General features: G+C 36.2%; 1 protein-coding gene across 1 annotated transcript in view; it reads left to right on the top strand.

Annotated features, from left to right (window-relative positions):
• Positions 1 to 13,356, top strand: part of NDUFS4 (NADH:ubiquinone oxidoreductase subunit S4) — a 108,189-nt gene extending 94,833 nt beyond the window's left edge. Inside the window, exon 5 of the mRNA XM_082750587.1 lies at positions 13,137 to 13,356. Within this exon, the coding sequence (XP_082606713.1) occupies positions 13,137 to 13,240 (104 nt within the window). The 3' untranslated portion in view covers positions 13,241 to 13,356. The remainder of the gene's footprint in view (positions 1 to 13,136) is intronic.
• The last annotated feature ends 2,078 nt before the right edge of the window (positions 13,357 to 15,434 follow it).

The raw sequence follows: 15,434 nt of genomic DNA, 5'->3' as shown, positions 1-15,434 counted from the left end.
CAAATACACGTGGAAAAAAGGAATGCAAATGGAGCAGATGGAGGTTTTGTGGGGGAGGGGCAGCTAATTAAATCAATACCAGTAGGACACAGGACATAATTTGCATATCTATCAGTCATACAACTTAAAAAGAAATAAAATAGCTGAAAGACAAGGGATTAAGCTGAAATCCGATAACCTGGAATTGAAAAGGCATACTATATAGATAATGCAATTTTCTACTGATTTCTACTCTTCTCCTTTTTGTGATTTAAAAAATCTCAAACATTATTTATGATCACAAAATTGTGGGCAATATTTGGCCTGAGTATGTATTTAGGTATAGCAAGAATGAATAATTTGCAACTGTAGGAGAAGATAAATAATTTTCCCTTTAACTTTATAGGTCTTGGCTGAGACCCCTCTAACTCTTATAACTAAAAGATTAACAAAGAAAAACAAACCGAAGTTTAATAACGTGTATATCTCCTATATACCCGGGGAAACTGGTAACTCCGAAATGGCCCTTTCCACCACATTAAGTACCATCTCTAGCCGAAGACGGAAGATTTGGGGAGTGGGCACTGGGGAGAACCTTGGGAGGTTATAGGGCAAAGAACCATAAACAAGGATATAAATGTTATGCAGATTTTAATTCCAAGGCTTCTCCATTGGTGAATTTCCAGAATTTTAGTCGTCCTCCACTTCCTAGTACTGAGTGGGAGATACCTTTACAAATGGAGATTTCCCTTATAAATGTAAATGTCCCTCAAAAAAGGGCAATTTCTTCATTTTCGGAGATTTCCCTATATTTACTGTTGTTGTTTTTTGTTTTTGTTTTTCTTTAACTAACCAGCTCAAAATCCTTATGCCAAAAAGGCATTTTTGGGGGCAGAAGTCCTGCTGTTCTTTACCACATAAGCTCTCTTAAGTTTGCTTTGCTGAAATTTTTCATAAGGACTCTCGGATTTCTTCATGTATGTCTTCATGACCAATTACTTGCCACCAGACTTGTTCTGTGATGCCTACTAGTTTGGGCAAATTTTTCCTCCCTTTTCAAGGTCCCTAAAATATCCTAAGATCCTCTAAAAAGGTTCCTTCCCACCTTAGGGAACTTTTGTAATTTGTTATCCTGGAGCCATGTCACTTTCCTGGAAGGATTTTGTCTACCTTTGTTCCTTAAAAGTGACTGGTCGTCTCTGATTAAATAAGTACATTGTCAAATATGTCAATCTAGGTATGGCCTTTGTTGCATAACCACAGAAGAAGGACATATTGAACATGTACAAATACCTATATTGCCATGGATATAAGAATATTCAACAAGAGTTCCTGAATTCTGTAGTGGTCATGCAGGGAGACTTATACCATTTACAAATGATACACAGTTTAGTTTACAAAACAGTTGTCTACTAAATTGTAGACAAGGGAAAGGACTTCCTTAAATGCCAAAAAAATTGAATATTGAAACAATATCAGAAGTACTCCGAACAGAAACTACATTCAGCCTTCATCAGTGCATTTAGTCTTATATAATTAATTCTTGTTTCCCTGGATCATAAATTTATTTGCAGCTCAGGTAGAGTTCTGGAAATCCTGACTCAGTTCATTGGTATGTCCTATCATTATTTATGCCATCAAAAGCCTGTACCCAGGAATACCTAACAGTCCTCTCCATGGAGCTCTGGAGGTGTCTTCCTTTGTTGAAGACAAAGTACTGTGGCCTGCAACTGATTTCGGGAGTTTTCAGGGTAGCATCAGAGTAAAAAAAAAAAAATCTATCCCTAAGTGATTAAAGGTTTAAGTTGGCTGTAATGAACATTACTGGTAAATTTCAGAAATGAAATGTAAACATTCATAAAAAGAATGATGCAACTTAAAGTCATTCCAAAAATGTTATATACAGAATATCTGTAATCAGTATTAAAGCCTGGTTTCAAAGAAGACCATAAATGTCCATCTAACTTATAAAAATGGATGAATATTTACAGAGAAATAATAATAGTCCTGATATGTAATATACCCTGAATGTGACAAAACACATAGTAAGCATATACCAGAAATAGGTCAAGAAGATCAAGTAAAGAGATTCAGTAAGTCTGGGGAAGGTCCTAAACATTTGTATATTAATAAAACTCCATTGATAAGTGATATGGACTCCAATTTACATGTACTGGCCTAGAATATACAAGATCCAAACTACAGAAGATGCAACCAAGTTGATGTTTTTAAAGATAACTGAAATTATGTCTGATAACCTGTAATACAGAGCAGTACCAGGGCTCTGATAAATAAAACATGGACAGTGAGGGCAGTGAGAATCTATACTTAGCACATAGCATAAATTTCTGGAATATTTATATTAATAACATTTTACTCATACAGATTTAACCTCAAGAGGGCTAAGTATCTCTTCTGACTTGATAACTCTTACAGTTATAACTCATTAGAACTGTGTCAAACTAATTATTTTTGAGATCTCTCTTTCCATGAGGTTAAAAGAATACATCCTTGTGATAGTCCAGAGGCCTTCTGAGGAACCTTGAAAATAGTTTTAGGTACAAAGGTAATCTGAATTGTTCATTTTACATTTAGGCTATTCTGGGGAGGCATAAATTTTAAAAATGTCAGTAGATTTGCACACTTAGGATAGGAATAGGATCGTGGGTGTGAGACAAACAGTACTTGACTGCTCATTTCAAAGGGATGATAAAACTTACAAACATAAAAGGTAACATGACTGTAAAGATCCTGAGCTCTTATGGAAGTCATTAAAGACTTCATCATCATAAGGTTAGGAAGTCATAAGGAAGTCTTCATATAAGGTTATTCTGGTAAGCCACAGAAACTTGGAAATCTAGGCAGATTAGACAAAAAGAATAACCCTTCATGTTGTAGGTAGAGGCAGTAAATAGTGAACTAAAGAAATAAGCCCACCCATACTGAGCAAGCTTTGCTAAGATTTTAATACCTTTCATAGCTATTCATACTTTTTAGACATACTGTAAGGGAAATAAAATATATAACTTTCAGTATCCATTCAGGTTTTTGTCCTTCACCATTCTCTTTCTCATTTTGAATATTTACTTTAGGACCTAACTGTGGGGTGACCCAACCCAATAGGGTGGCAGCTGCAGTGTGGGAGGTGTAAGAATTCACCCAAGGCAGAGCAAATGGTGGGCAAGATAGCAAAGACTGGGACAAAGGGGTGGTGAGGGACCACAGCTACTGAACAGGGTGAGGGAGTGTGGAATTTTCCCTTTTTCGGTAATATTTGGAACTGTGCTGGGTTGTAATTGGTCAGTTAGGGCTTATGGCTGTTTCCAGGTGTGGTCTGTTCGTGAGCCTATTTGTATTCAGCTTGGTGGTTCACTGCCGGCCCCTTTGCCTTGATCAAGTTTCCGTTGTTCCAAGTTGGTTGCCTGAAAGAGACCTCTATGCTAACTATTCTCTTTTTCCGTTGGTAAACAGAAACACATCTCATTACCTTGCGTACAAAGTTCTACCTCACTACCTCTATTGCTCCTAGGAGAATTTCATATTTATTAAATCTTTTAACCAAAGTTAACTCTGATTTCATAGAGAAAACCGATCATTGCAAACTGTTACACACTAATATTTAAGTAAACTAGCAAAACTTCTACAACCACATGCACTCTTTATAAACTTCTCCAAGTGGCAAAAATGAATACGTCCATTAAACCCAAAGATACAACCTCTCTATACCAAATAAAAAAAAAGAAGCAAAAATATATAAACTTAAATTTTGCTTAGTAATCAGTAGGATCTAATAAATATCCATTAATATCATCTAAGGTTGTAAATTAACCCAAAGTCTTGGAAATTAATTTTCAAAGTGACATACTACAAAACTTAGTTACTATTAAAATTACCAGGATGAAGAATCATTTTGGATAAATACAAATTTATATTTTTTAGGAGTATAAACATTAAACAAAAATAATGCTAGCTTATTTGATCAGTAAACTTACTAAGTTTAGAAAGAAAGATAGATCTGTGCTTGGTATATTTAATAATAAACTAGAGAAAATATAGCTGATTTTATTAAATCAAAATGATTAAATTTGTCTTGTTTGCCAGAGATCACCTATATTTTTAAAAGATTTACGTATTTTTTTATTTGAGTGAAATAGAGTGTGTGCACATGTGCAATGGCAGAAGAGCAGAGGGGTGGTGCTGAGCACAGATCCTGACGCAGGGCTCAGTCCCACAACCCTGAGATTGCCGCCTGAGGTGAAACCAAGAGTAGGGTGCTCAACCGACTGATCCACCCAAGCACCCCATATGTTACCTGTATCTATATCTATATATATTTTTGAAGTTTTTGTTTATTCATTTACATAACCTATGTACTCCATGCGGGGCTTGAACTCACAACCCTGAGACTGAAAGTTGCAAGCTCTTCTAAGTCGGCCAAGTGCCCAAGATTTACCTGTTTTTTGTTATTTGAATTTGAATTCTTAAATGTTCCTTAGGTCTTTAATTCCTTATAATGCTTTTTTTTTTTTCTTTTTTTTTTTTTGAGTACATGAGTCCCAGCAGGTGAGGGAGTGGGGGTGGGTAGAAGGAGAGCTAGAGAATCTCCAGCAGACTTCCCACTGAGCCTGGAACCCACTGGAGCTCAGTCTTAGGACCCTGAGCTGAAATCATGACCTGAGCTGGAATTAAGAATTGGATACCTAACTGACTGAGCCACCCAGGCACCCCAAGAATACCTTTTTAAAATCTAGCACATTAAGACTATTTAGAAGTTGAATTTCCTTGTTTTCTAAGAATTTTAGGAATTCTTATATAAGCACTTATTTTTTCTAGAAGCCAATCAAAACAGAGCCTCTTTAAGAGATTTTACTATCTAATTCATTAATGACATGTAGAGGTAGGAAAACATAACCCATACATATATAATGAGAAGTAAAGACACTTATGAATTAACAGACATGTAGACAGACCAGCATCACACAGTTTATAACTTCAGTTCTAAAATTTCAGTCATGGGTTAACAGTTAACACAGAATTATGAAGTTCACTGGTGTATACTAAAGAGCTGTTCTCCTCTCATTGAGTACAAATTTTTCATTTGTTTAAGGTCAAATAGACTGCAAAGACCAAAAGACTAGATTTTTCTGTCTTTTCATCCTATTTAGAGAATAGATCTCTAAAACCAATTCCCAAACTTAATAGAGAGCAAAGTTAAAAGTAGAAAAACAGGGAGTCAGCAAAATTCTCTTGTATTTGCCTCTTGGGGCCAAGAAAAGACATACCTGAGCTTAAAATAAGGTGCACCACTTTTGGTGAAGAAGTTTGCCAGGCTTTGGTTGGTGAATCTGTTAGATGTGTCAGTGGGACTTCCAAAATTGTGAAAAGAGTATTTTCTGGAAAAGATAAAATCATATATATAGATATAGATTAATACATTTTTAAGAATTTAGTTTACTAGGGCACCTGGGGTGGCTCAGTGGGTTAAAGCCTCTGCCTTCAACTCAGGTCATGATCCCGGGGTCCTGGGATCAAGCCCCGCATCGGGCTCTCTGCTCAGCCTGCTTCCCCCTCTCTCTCTGCCTGCCTCTTTTCCTACTTGTGATCTCTGTCTGTCAAATAAATAAACAAAATCTTAAAAAAAAAAAAAAAAAAAAAGAATTTAGTTTACTCATGAAATGAGGAAACCAAGCAGATGTTATAACCAGTTCAAAGGAAAAGTCAGTAAGGCACAAATTTATATAGAGTAAAAGAGGGTTGAGATGAATTACAAATGGAGATAAAACTGGTTTTTCCAGAGGAGGTTGGGAAGAGTCACCAGGCAGGACAGAGTTTATGCATCTGTTACAGTTGGTTTTTATTATTCATAGTATTTATGATCTCTAAGGTCACCAAAAACACTAGAGAGTACCGAAATATTCCTCCTAAGAAATATACAAAGTTAGATTCTTTTGAGACTCTGATCACAAAATTTTATCAATACATACATAACCTTTTAAAAATGTGATTCTAGGGGCATCTGGGTGGCTCAGTGGGTTAAGCCTCTGCCTTCAGCTCAAGTCATGATCTCAGGGTCCTGGGATCGAGCCCCGCATCGAGCTCTCTGCTCAGCAGGGAGCCTGCTTCCCCCCTCTCTCTCTGCCTGCCTCCCTGCCTACTTGTGATCTCTGTCAAATAAATAAATAAAAATTAAAAATGTGATTGTGTTCAAATGTTTAAAAACACCTTATTGGGCGCCTGGGTGGCTCAGTGGGTTAAGCCGCTGCCTTCGGCTCAGGTCATGATCTCAGGGTCCTGGGATCGAGTCCCACTCCGGCTCTCTGCTCAGCAGGGGGCCTGCTTCCCTTTCTCTCTCCCTACTTGTGATCTCTGTCTGTCAAATAAATAAATAAAATCTTTAAAAAATAAATAAATAAAAACACCTTATTTAATATGCATTATTGATTCATGAACATTGAACTCATAGCCAGCAGCACCATAACTTAAGCCTGAATGAAGCTTATCTAACATGTGTGTGTATATATATATATACACACACATTTTATATATATATATATATATATATATATATACACACACACACACACATCTGAGCTTTCTTGCCCTTAGGAACACTAGTAAGTGCTAGAACACTACATCTGTGGGGCCATTTTAAACGGAAAATTCATCAACAAGAAGCACAAAAATGCCACTGTAAATAGACCACGAAAAGTACTCTTGTTTACAGTATGAGATTTGAAACAAGGCACAGAGCATTACCTTGCTTGACCTCATCTGGGACCACGTATGTACACTGAGTGACTCAAATTTTCATTGCTCTGTGTGTGTCGCTAATGACCATGGAAGCATTGTGAATATTGATTTGAGGGTTACAAGTAAATTTTAGTGAACAAATTCACAAATTACGAGGACTGTTTGAACCTATATTTTACAGGGTTTTGAAATAAAGACCATGATCAGAGAGCTGAGATCTGGTGTGCTGTAGAACTGCATAGTTTTCTGATGAAGCCCCAGCTTTTTTCTTCATCATTCCCTCTTCTTAGTCCCCAGTCCAAGGTACTAGTTGTCTTTGTGGCCAGGGAAATGTTTAGTTTGACTCTTGAGCTGCTGAGCTGAGACTCCTGAGAGACAGAGATAGACATGTTGGGTGGGGAGAGGTATTTAGATTCCCAGTTGGAGGTTTGAAATAATTTATCTCATGGAGATCATGTTATACATGGTGGTTTAGTGTATTCCTAGTGTATTGTGGGTTAAGTGGGGTTTAGAAATCCCTATGCACGGACCACACCCAAACCAATTACATCAAAATCTCTGAGAATGATTTTTGGACATTTACCACTGTTGTATAGTCTGTTTCTCTAGAAAAAAAAAATGTGTTCTCAATTTCTAATGACTGATTTTCACATGTACTTTTGGAACACAAACCAGTTTATTTTGTGGCAAATTCTGAATAATGTGGTTCCAATTACTGCTTTGGAAATAAAAAAATATTGTATAGCAACTATATTATTTGAAGAGATAAAATTTAAGGGGGCCATTGACTATTACATCAAAGTTTGGATTTTTTTGAGGTGTTGCAGCTGTGGCAGGTGTGGGGTGTTACTAATCTAATAAATATTTCAGGTGCCTCACATTTTCACCTTATTTGCTTGTTTAAATAATTTTATATAATTTTCATGGAAAGAACTGCTTTGCCAATGTGTCCCAGCCCATTATTTCTCCATAATATTTTCTAAAAGAAGATCTAAGATACTTTCAAATTAATCTGAACTCCTCCCATGCCAAATATTAGGTACTTGGGAATTTTAAAGTAGAGGGACTTCTAAAATGAAATTCGTCAAAGACTGTCATAGCTCCCCAGCCCCCTTTAAATTATACTTCAAAAGTTTACGCTTTGCTTTTACCTAGGCATAATATAGGTACATGGCCTGGTGAAAAACCCTTGAAACCCTCCAAGTATCCACATACCTCGCTTTGGCTTCCCAAAGTCTTTTCTATTCTGATCCTGTGCCTCTATTAGCAGTGACTGCCAGTTATGTCAGTGTGTGCCAAATTTGCAGTACTTCTCGCTTTATATACAGATGGACAGTAGGAAAAACCATTAAACTATTCACTTCTGAACTAATGTCAGGGTTTGAGATTAGATTATTACAGGAGAAAGACATTTTATAGGACTTGAACCAAGGTTACTAGAGGTAACATTTCACAAGCAATAAAACCACTGATGACCATTTCTCTCTTTTTGCATTACTGAACCATAAATAAAATGGTTCTGTAAATAAAAGTGAATGGAATTAATTTTCTGTCTCATACATAGAATTCACAAGTTAATTGTCATGGTCTGGTTTTGTTCACAAGCCTTTTGTGGATGTTTTTTGGTCTTTGATTTTTGGGTTTTGAGCTTTGGGCTTTTTGGGGCACATTTGAAAGATTACACCAAACATTCGTATCCTAGGAAGTAGACTATCTCAACCACAGTCTGGAGACCAACAAAATAAATGGGCATCTTTCCAAAAAAGAAATTGAGCAAGAGATATTATAGGTCACATTTTAAGTTTACCACAGTATTTGCCAGAGGTACTTCTCTGATACTAGGGCTTAAAGATCAAAATATCTTTGTGAAAGCATTCCAGTGTGTGTAACAGCAAAGGGAGTCAGCTTCTCATCATTTAGGTGCTGGTGGTTGGATTTGTGGTTAATCCGTGCCATATGGCTGCTCTCCTCAGTGGGAAGTGACAGCAGCCCTAGGAGCTTACTCCATCCCTGGGGCAGCTGCTGTGGACTCAGTTGCTTTGATCTTCTTCTGTTACACAGCTGGGAAGAGTGAAGGCTGGTTTTCAGTGTCCTAATAGAACAGTGTATCAGGACCACTGCCATAGACTACACCTTGATTTTGTAAAGCATTCTTCAGAGAATGCAAGTGTTTTCACTCCATGATCTCTTTCAGAAACTTAAGTTTGAGGGTTTTTTAAAAAAAGTTAGTGTTGAAAAGAAAATTCGTACACAAACTTAACATTTCACAAATAAAATTCCATTCTTAAATTTTTACATTCTATTTCTTGCAAGTTACATTAGATTCTTTCTTTTTAAGAACAACTTTCCCTAAGCACAATTCATGTAACTTATCCATTAAGTACGCATGTTTAATGTCCTTTTAAGTGTTGTTCTTCTTATGGTTATTTTCTCTTTTTAGCTAACGCTCATTGCTTGCTCCAGTAGCCTTTATATTGCCACAGTACTACAGAAAAATAACTTGGGAAAGATTGTGGTATGAAGAATCGTTAATCCATGCATTGTAAGGTAAACACTTTAGAGAAGGATGCTTAGAAACATGGTCAGATTCTTAATCGAGTTCCCAGTCAAAAGAGCAAATGTTCATCCTAGCATCAGTCTCACATAGTAGAAAAGTTTTCTCAGCCATGGAGAGAAAATCCAAAAGAAGATTTATGTAGACTCTGAGTTGAGTTTCAGTATCTTGTGATTTCTCATTAGACTTCCTCATATCCTTTTCCTTTTACTTAGAATTAGCATATTGTCACTTGTGCGGCTTTGGGAACAAAGTTGTTTCCCACGGAAAAATGTGAGGAAAAGAGATTTTTTTCCCCCCTATACATCCTTACAATCATGGGTGGCTGTGGTAGAGCAGTAATATAGAAATGGATACTCTTAGCAAGTGCTGGTTTCTTCCTTGTGTGTTTTTGTTTTCCCAAGGTGCCTTGCCCATCCACATTCCAGTCCTTATAATGATACTTCTATTTATTGTTGTTATCACCATCAATAGAACTATAATCTGGCTCATGATTCCCAAGAGCCAGGTCACTCCTTTGTTACCAGGAGAAAACCCAAACCAGTTGTTCTTTTATGTGTACAAAATCCCAGTCTTCTCACATTGCAGTGACCCTGACAGCATTTTGAGACTCCCATCAACAAAACATAATAGAGCTATGTCTACATTCTGACATAAATTTTTTTTTCTCCCTGGTGACTGAAAAACTGATTATCGACATAAATGAGACAGTGATTATCAGTATGTGTTCGTGTATAATACCAATTCCTAAATATGTCCAAATACTTTCTCATTTCTTCTTCAGTTCCTCTGATACTGTCTTTCATTGGACTGGAGAGTGTGTGTTGGGAAGGAAGCAGGAGTAGAGAGGGAACTTAGCTTCTCTGACCCATCACTTGGCAAGAAGAGTTCCTGGAGGCGTGGGATAACTTGCCAGCAATCATTGTAACTAGACAAAGAACCTACTACACTAGAAACCTTTCCTTTCTCCACAAGTGGGGTGGGGGTGGATGGACATATGGCAGACATAGACTTACTTTCCAGGCTTTCTTGGAACAGTCTTTTCAATACATTTATAAAAACAAAGGTTGAGGGGAGTTACAAAATCACAAAGATTGAAAGAAGTTGGGTGAAATAGATAAAAACTGCAGTTACAAAATGCTTTTAAAGAAATGTAGTTTTATTTATGAGGTGGTTAGGTAGATAGCTTTAAAGTCAACCTCAGTTAAAAACCCTGACTTTGCCACTCCACCATGTGGCTTTAGGCTGCTTATTTATCTTCTCTGTGCTTTATTTTTCCTAAATAATTAAATATAAAATTGGGGTATATATAATGCCTACTTCATAAGCCAAGCAACCTATGATCTCAGTTTTAAAATTCTATAAAAATACATGTAAAGCACTTAGCAGAGGACTTAGAACATCCACATAGCTCACTCTGATCTCCTTCAGATCTTCAGGCAAATGTGACCTTCTCAAGAAGCAAGGTCTTCCCTGTGTGCCCTTTCTAAAATGTTTTTATTTAGTTCTCATTAGCATAAAATATGTATTTAATCATAGGTATTACTGTATTAGCACCTAATATACCATGCATTTACTTACCAGTTTCTCTTCTGCTAACCAGAAGAAATTTGGGATTTATTCTCTGCTATATCTCTGGTTTCTCAACAGTCCTTCACACAGAATATGTAATCAATAATATTTATTAAATGAATAGTAAATGCTTAGTAAATATTGCTATACCTCCTTTATTGAATTATTTTTTATAATTAACAGCATCATTTGCTGGTTAATGTAGGAAGTGCTTGAGAAGTTTATAATGTTAAAAATACCATGTTCAGTTCACGGTATTAATTTGCTTACCAAAATTCCTTTCTGTGGTTAATTCAAAACTACTGTGTTTCAGTGTGATGGCAGTTTTATTTACATTAATGCTTCACTTCATATAGAAGATGTGTTACTAGACAGTTACAAATCAGATTTGAGACAGAAAGAATATCTTACTTATGCTGTAAACCACAAGACACACAGTATTAATTAAGGCAAAGGCTCCAGAATCAGATTCTTTGTTTAAATCCTGAGTCTGGTCCTTTCCTAGGTGAGTGAGCTTGTGCTAGTCACCTAATCAGTGTGCCTCAGTTTTCTCAGTTACTTAAAGGAAATATTAATTCATATACAAATTTTAGAAAAGTACGTTTTTCATGGAACTCAATAAATGATTGTTAAGTGTCAGGTGTTTTCTAAGCAATTCACATAAACAAGTTTGTTTAACCCTCCTGACAACTTATGAAATAGGTACCATTCTTAGGCCAGTTAGTAACGTACAAGTTCAGATCCTCTTAAAGTAAGACATAGCTTTCTGGGTTTTTTTCTGTTTTAATGGATTAGAAAGTACTCAAAACTTTACTCTGTGAAAGTAAGGTTATGTTTAAGCAAGTAAATTGAATCAATATTTTTGCTCCTGGATTCTGATGTTTTGTTTGTATTTTTAAACGATTTGTTTCATTTGCTTTCCTGCTTCTCAGTTTCCTTATAGCACATGAACTTTCTTTGAAGATGGGAGTTCTAGCAATGGAATTATTAATTATTTCCTCTTTTGGGCACTAAAATAAGCAGTAGTAGCAGTATACTTTGATGACTTGATTTCTACGGGCTTCACTTTTGTGGCAAAATTACATTCTGAGGGGCTACTGAAACATAAGCTTTTGTGGCAGCAAATATTATACCCACCAAGAGGCACTAGAACTCATAACAACTCACAAGATCAAAAAGTTTACTTAATGAGACATATAATAGTTCAGACATTTTATACATGACTGCATGATTCAGCAGCCATGGATCAAATGTTTCAAGATTAATTATTTGAAGAAAGTTCTCAGAATGATAAATTACAGGGATAGAAAATGAATCCTATGAAGAAAAGTGAAAGTTATAGAGGTTGCTTGGACTAGGAACAGAGCAATGACTTAATTAGATCTTCAAGAAGGAGGATGTTCAAGGGTTGTTCTCCATACCTTGAACTGAGGAACTGGACTTAAAGCAGAAGAGATGGCCATGAATAAATCCAATTTTCAAAATTACAAAACACTGAGAAGGGCTTTGGAGATAAGATACAAAGACTCTCAGAAGCAGACAGTTCCCGCCGCCACTAGTTCTCATCCCTCTATGCATAAAAATCTCCTAGATCAGTTAGTTAAAGTACAGATTCCCAAGCTCCTGCCAGAAATTAGCAGTTAAACTTCAGTCAGACCAAAGAATCTGCACTGATATCTACTACTTTCATGGGATTCTAAATAGATAGCCCTTTAAGCAAATGCTGAAAAGGTTTTTTAATTTAATCAGTGGCCTGTCAAAGCCCAGAGAGCTGAACCAAATAATCTTTAGGTCTACTCCCACTCTGTCATTTATACAGGTAACTGTGTACATAGATACGTTCACATGAACATGTATGCTTTTCTGTATTGCTTTGAGTGAGATCCAAATTGATGTGAAGGCATGAGCTTTTAGGAAATAGGTTATACTGCTCAGTGTTCCCACTGCAGTTATTAAAAACAACACATATTAAACCACATAGAGAAATAGAAAAATTTACATGAATATGTAACCATCAGTAATTGAATAAGGAATATTGAGCAAGGAGAAGTCACATCACGGGTTATACTTTGGAGATCAGTAAATCATCTTCAGGCAATATTTTGGGCTGCCTTGTCACAAAGGATTATAAGGGAAAATATTACTAAGTATTTATATTTCAGATGTGCTGACATGTACTCCTCATGATAAATGAACATTAAATTTATGACAGCTTCTGCTTGCTCTGCTCTTGAGGTATCCTCTTTAATTCTGTTTCTGTGGGTTTGTTTTTGTTTTCTAGGGTGGAGCTATGACATTGAAGAGAGGAAGGTTCCAAAACCCAAGTCCAAGTCTTATGGTGCAAATTTTTCTTGGAACAAAAGAACAAGAGTATCCACAAAATAGGTTGGCACTGACTATATCTCTGTGCTTGACTGTGAATAAAGTCAGCTGTGCAGTATTTATAGTCTATGTATAATACATCTCTTAATCTCCTAATAAATTTGACCTTTAACCACAAATCTACACTTTGTGATGCCTGTTTTAAATGTTTTTTGATGTCTCAAAGTGAACATATTTCAATTTCCTGTTTACAGAGATTTGAGGTGATCATACCTCTAGGAAATATCAGTACTTAAAATTTATTAAAAGGAATGCTTGAAATCAGCTGCAACATTGAAGTTTTATACTTGGTTTATAGCCATTCTCAAGTTAATAGTTTTTATGAATTACCAGCCATCATTATTATAATGCTGTCTTAGAATTTCTGTTTTATCTGAGGTTAGAGAAATTCAAGATTACAATGCAATCTAATAAACCCAAATCTCTTTATTATTGAGGTTTTCTTAATTTTACGGGGGTTGCAGAGGAAGAGGGAGAGAGAGAATCTTATGCAAGCTTCACAAGCAGCCCAACTTGGGGCTTGATCTCACAACCCGGAGATCATGACCTGCGCTGAAATCAAGAGTCAGACACTTAACTGATTGAGTCACCCAGCGCCTCTGAGGTTCTCTAATTAGAACCTTATATTCTCTGAGTTGGAGTCTGAATCTGAATGAATTGTGTTCCGTACTAAACTGCCCAGGAATTCACATTTATGATTATGTATATGGTTCAAATGAAGATTTTATATTCTTATGAATTGAAAGACTCCAAGAAAATAATCGGTTCGTTATTAGAGATTTTTTTACAGTCACTGTTGTTTTTGTAACATAGACATAGGTACATGTTCTTGTTAGGTCTTAATCACTTAGGACATCCAGTATGAGTTATCAAGCATATATTCCTGTCAGCCTCTTCAGTAATCATTCTGTATGCTAATCTTCATCATAATTCTGTTAGGTAGGCACTATTATCCCCCCATTTTGCAGAGGCATAAATCAAGGCTTAATAGGGCTAAATAACCTCAAAATCACACAAATCCCAAGTGTCAAAGCTGGTACTTGAACCCATATCTGTCTTCACATCCCATACTTTTAATTACTTTAGTTATAGAAAGATAGGATTAATGGCAGATGATTTCTCTAAATTGCTAATAAATTCTTTGTTACAAAAGTTATATACTAATTATGTACTTTCTCAATTATATTTCATAAAAATTCTAAAAGCACATTGACGTAGTGCAACAAAGAAAACACATCAGAGTATAAATTTGTATAATACAGTTTTGAAGAGCAAGCTCTTCTCAAAAGTATTAACTATGTATTCCATTTAATTCTAAAAATCCTCATCCTGACAAATAGATCATAGATATACACAGAGTTGAATGTAAAAAGATATTACAGAAGGGTTTCTAATAGCTGATAAGTTGAAACATTTAAATGTTTATTAAAGGAGGAATGGAGTTAAATGTTACATAGCCATTAAAGAGAACAGGAAGTAACTATGAACGGTTTGGAACAGTGTTCAATATATACTGCTAAGTAGAAAAATACAGGAATAGTAGATAACATCTGGGGGTGAGGTGTGGCAACAGGTGCTTAATACATATGTGCACCTAGAATATTTTGGGCAAGATACGTAAGAAACTAGTAAGATGATTTTACCACTGATTGTGGGGGGAGGAGAGTCTTGGATCTTTTCATTTTTATTTTTAAAAATTGTATTTATTTATTTGACAGAGAGCCCAAGCAGGGGAGTCACAGGGAGCCTGATGCAGGGCTTGATCCCAGGACTTCCTGGGATGCTCAACCACCTTAGCTACCCAGGCACACCTTTCAACTTTTTTTTTTAAGATTTTATTTATTTGAGAGCGTGAGGGGACCGAGGTGGGGAAGGGGGCTGGAAAGGGGGAGGGGCAGAGGGAGAGGAAGAAGTGGACTCTCCACTGAGCAGGGAGTCTGACCCAGGCCTTGATGGCAGGACCCTAAGATCAGGACCTGAGTGGGAAGCAGGCACTTCAACAACTAAGCCACCCAGGCACCCTGGGTCTTTCAACTTTTAATACAGTGTTTGAATATATTACTATAAGGGTATATTATCTGTGTGATCGAATATATATAACTACAAAATCTATACACAATTTATATCTTACTTGAAAATTACATACTACATTTTAAATTACTACTTTATTAGAATTTTATTTCAAATAAACTGCAAA

This window comes from Mustela nivalis, assembly GCF_964662115.1.
Source record: "Mustela nivalis genome assembly, contig: HAP1_SCAFFOLD_1330, whole genome shotgun sequence".
Lineage (NCBI taxonomy): Eukaryota > Metazoa > Chordata > Mammalia > Carnivora > Mustelidae > Mustela > Mustela nivalis.
The sequence above is the reverse complement of the archived record's forward strand: the minus strand, read 5'-3'. Positions and strand labels throughout refer to the sequence as shown.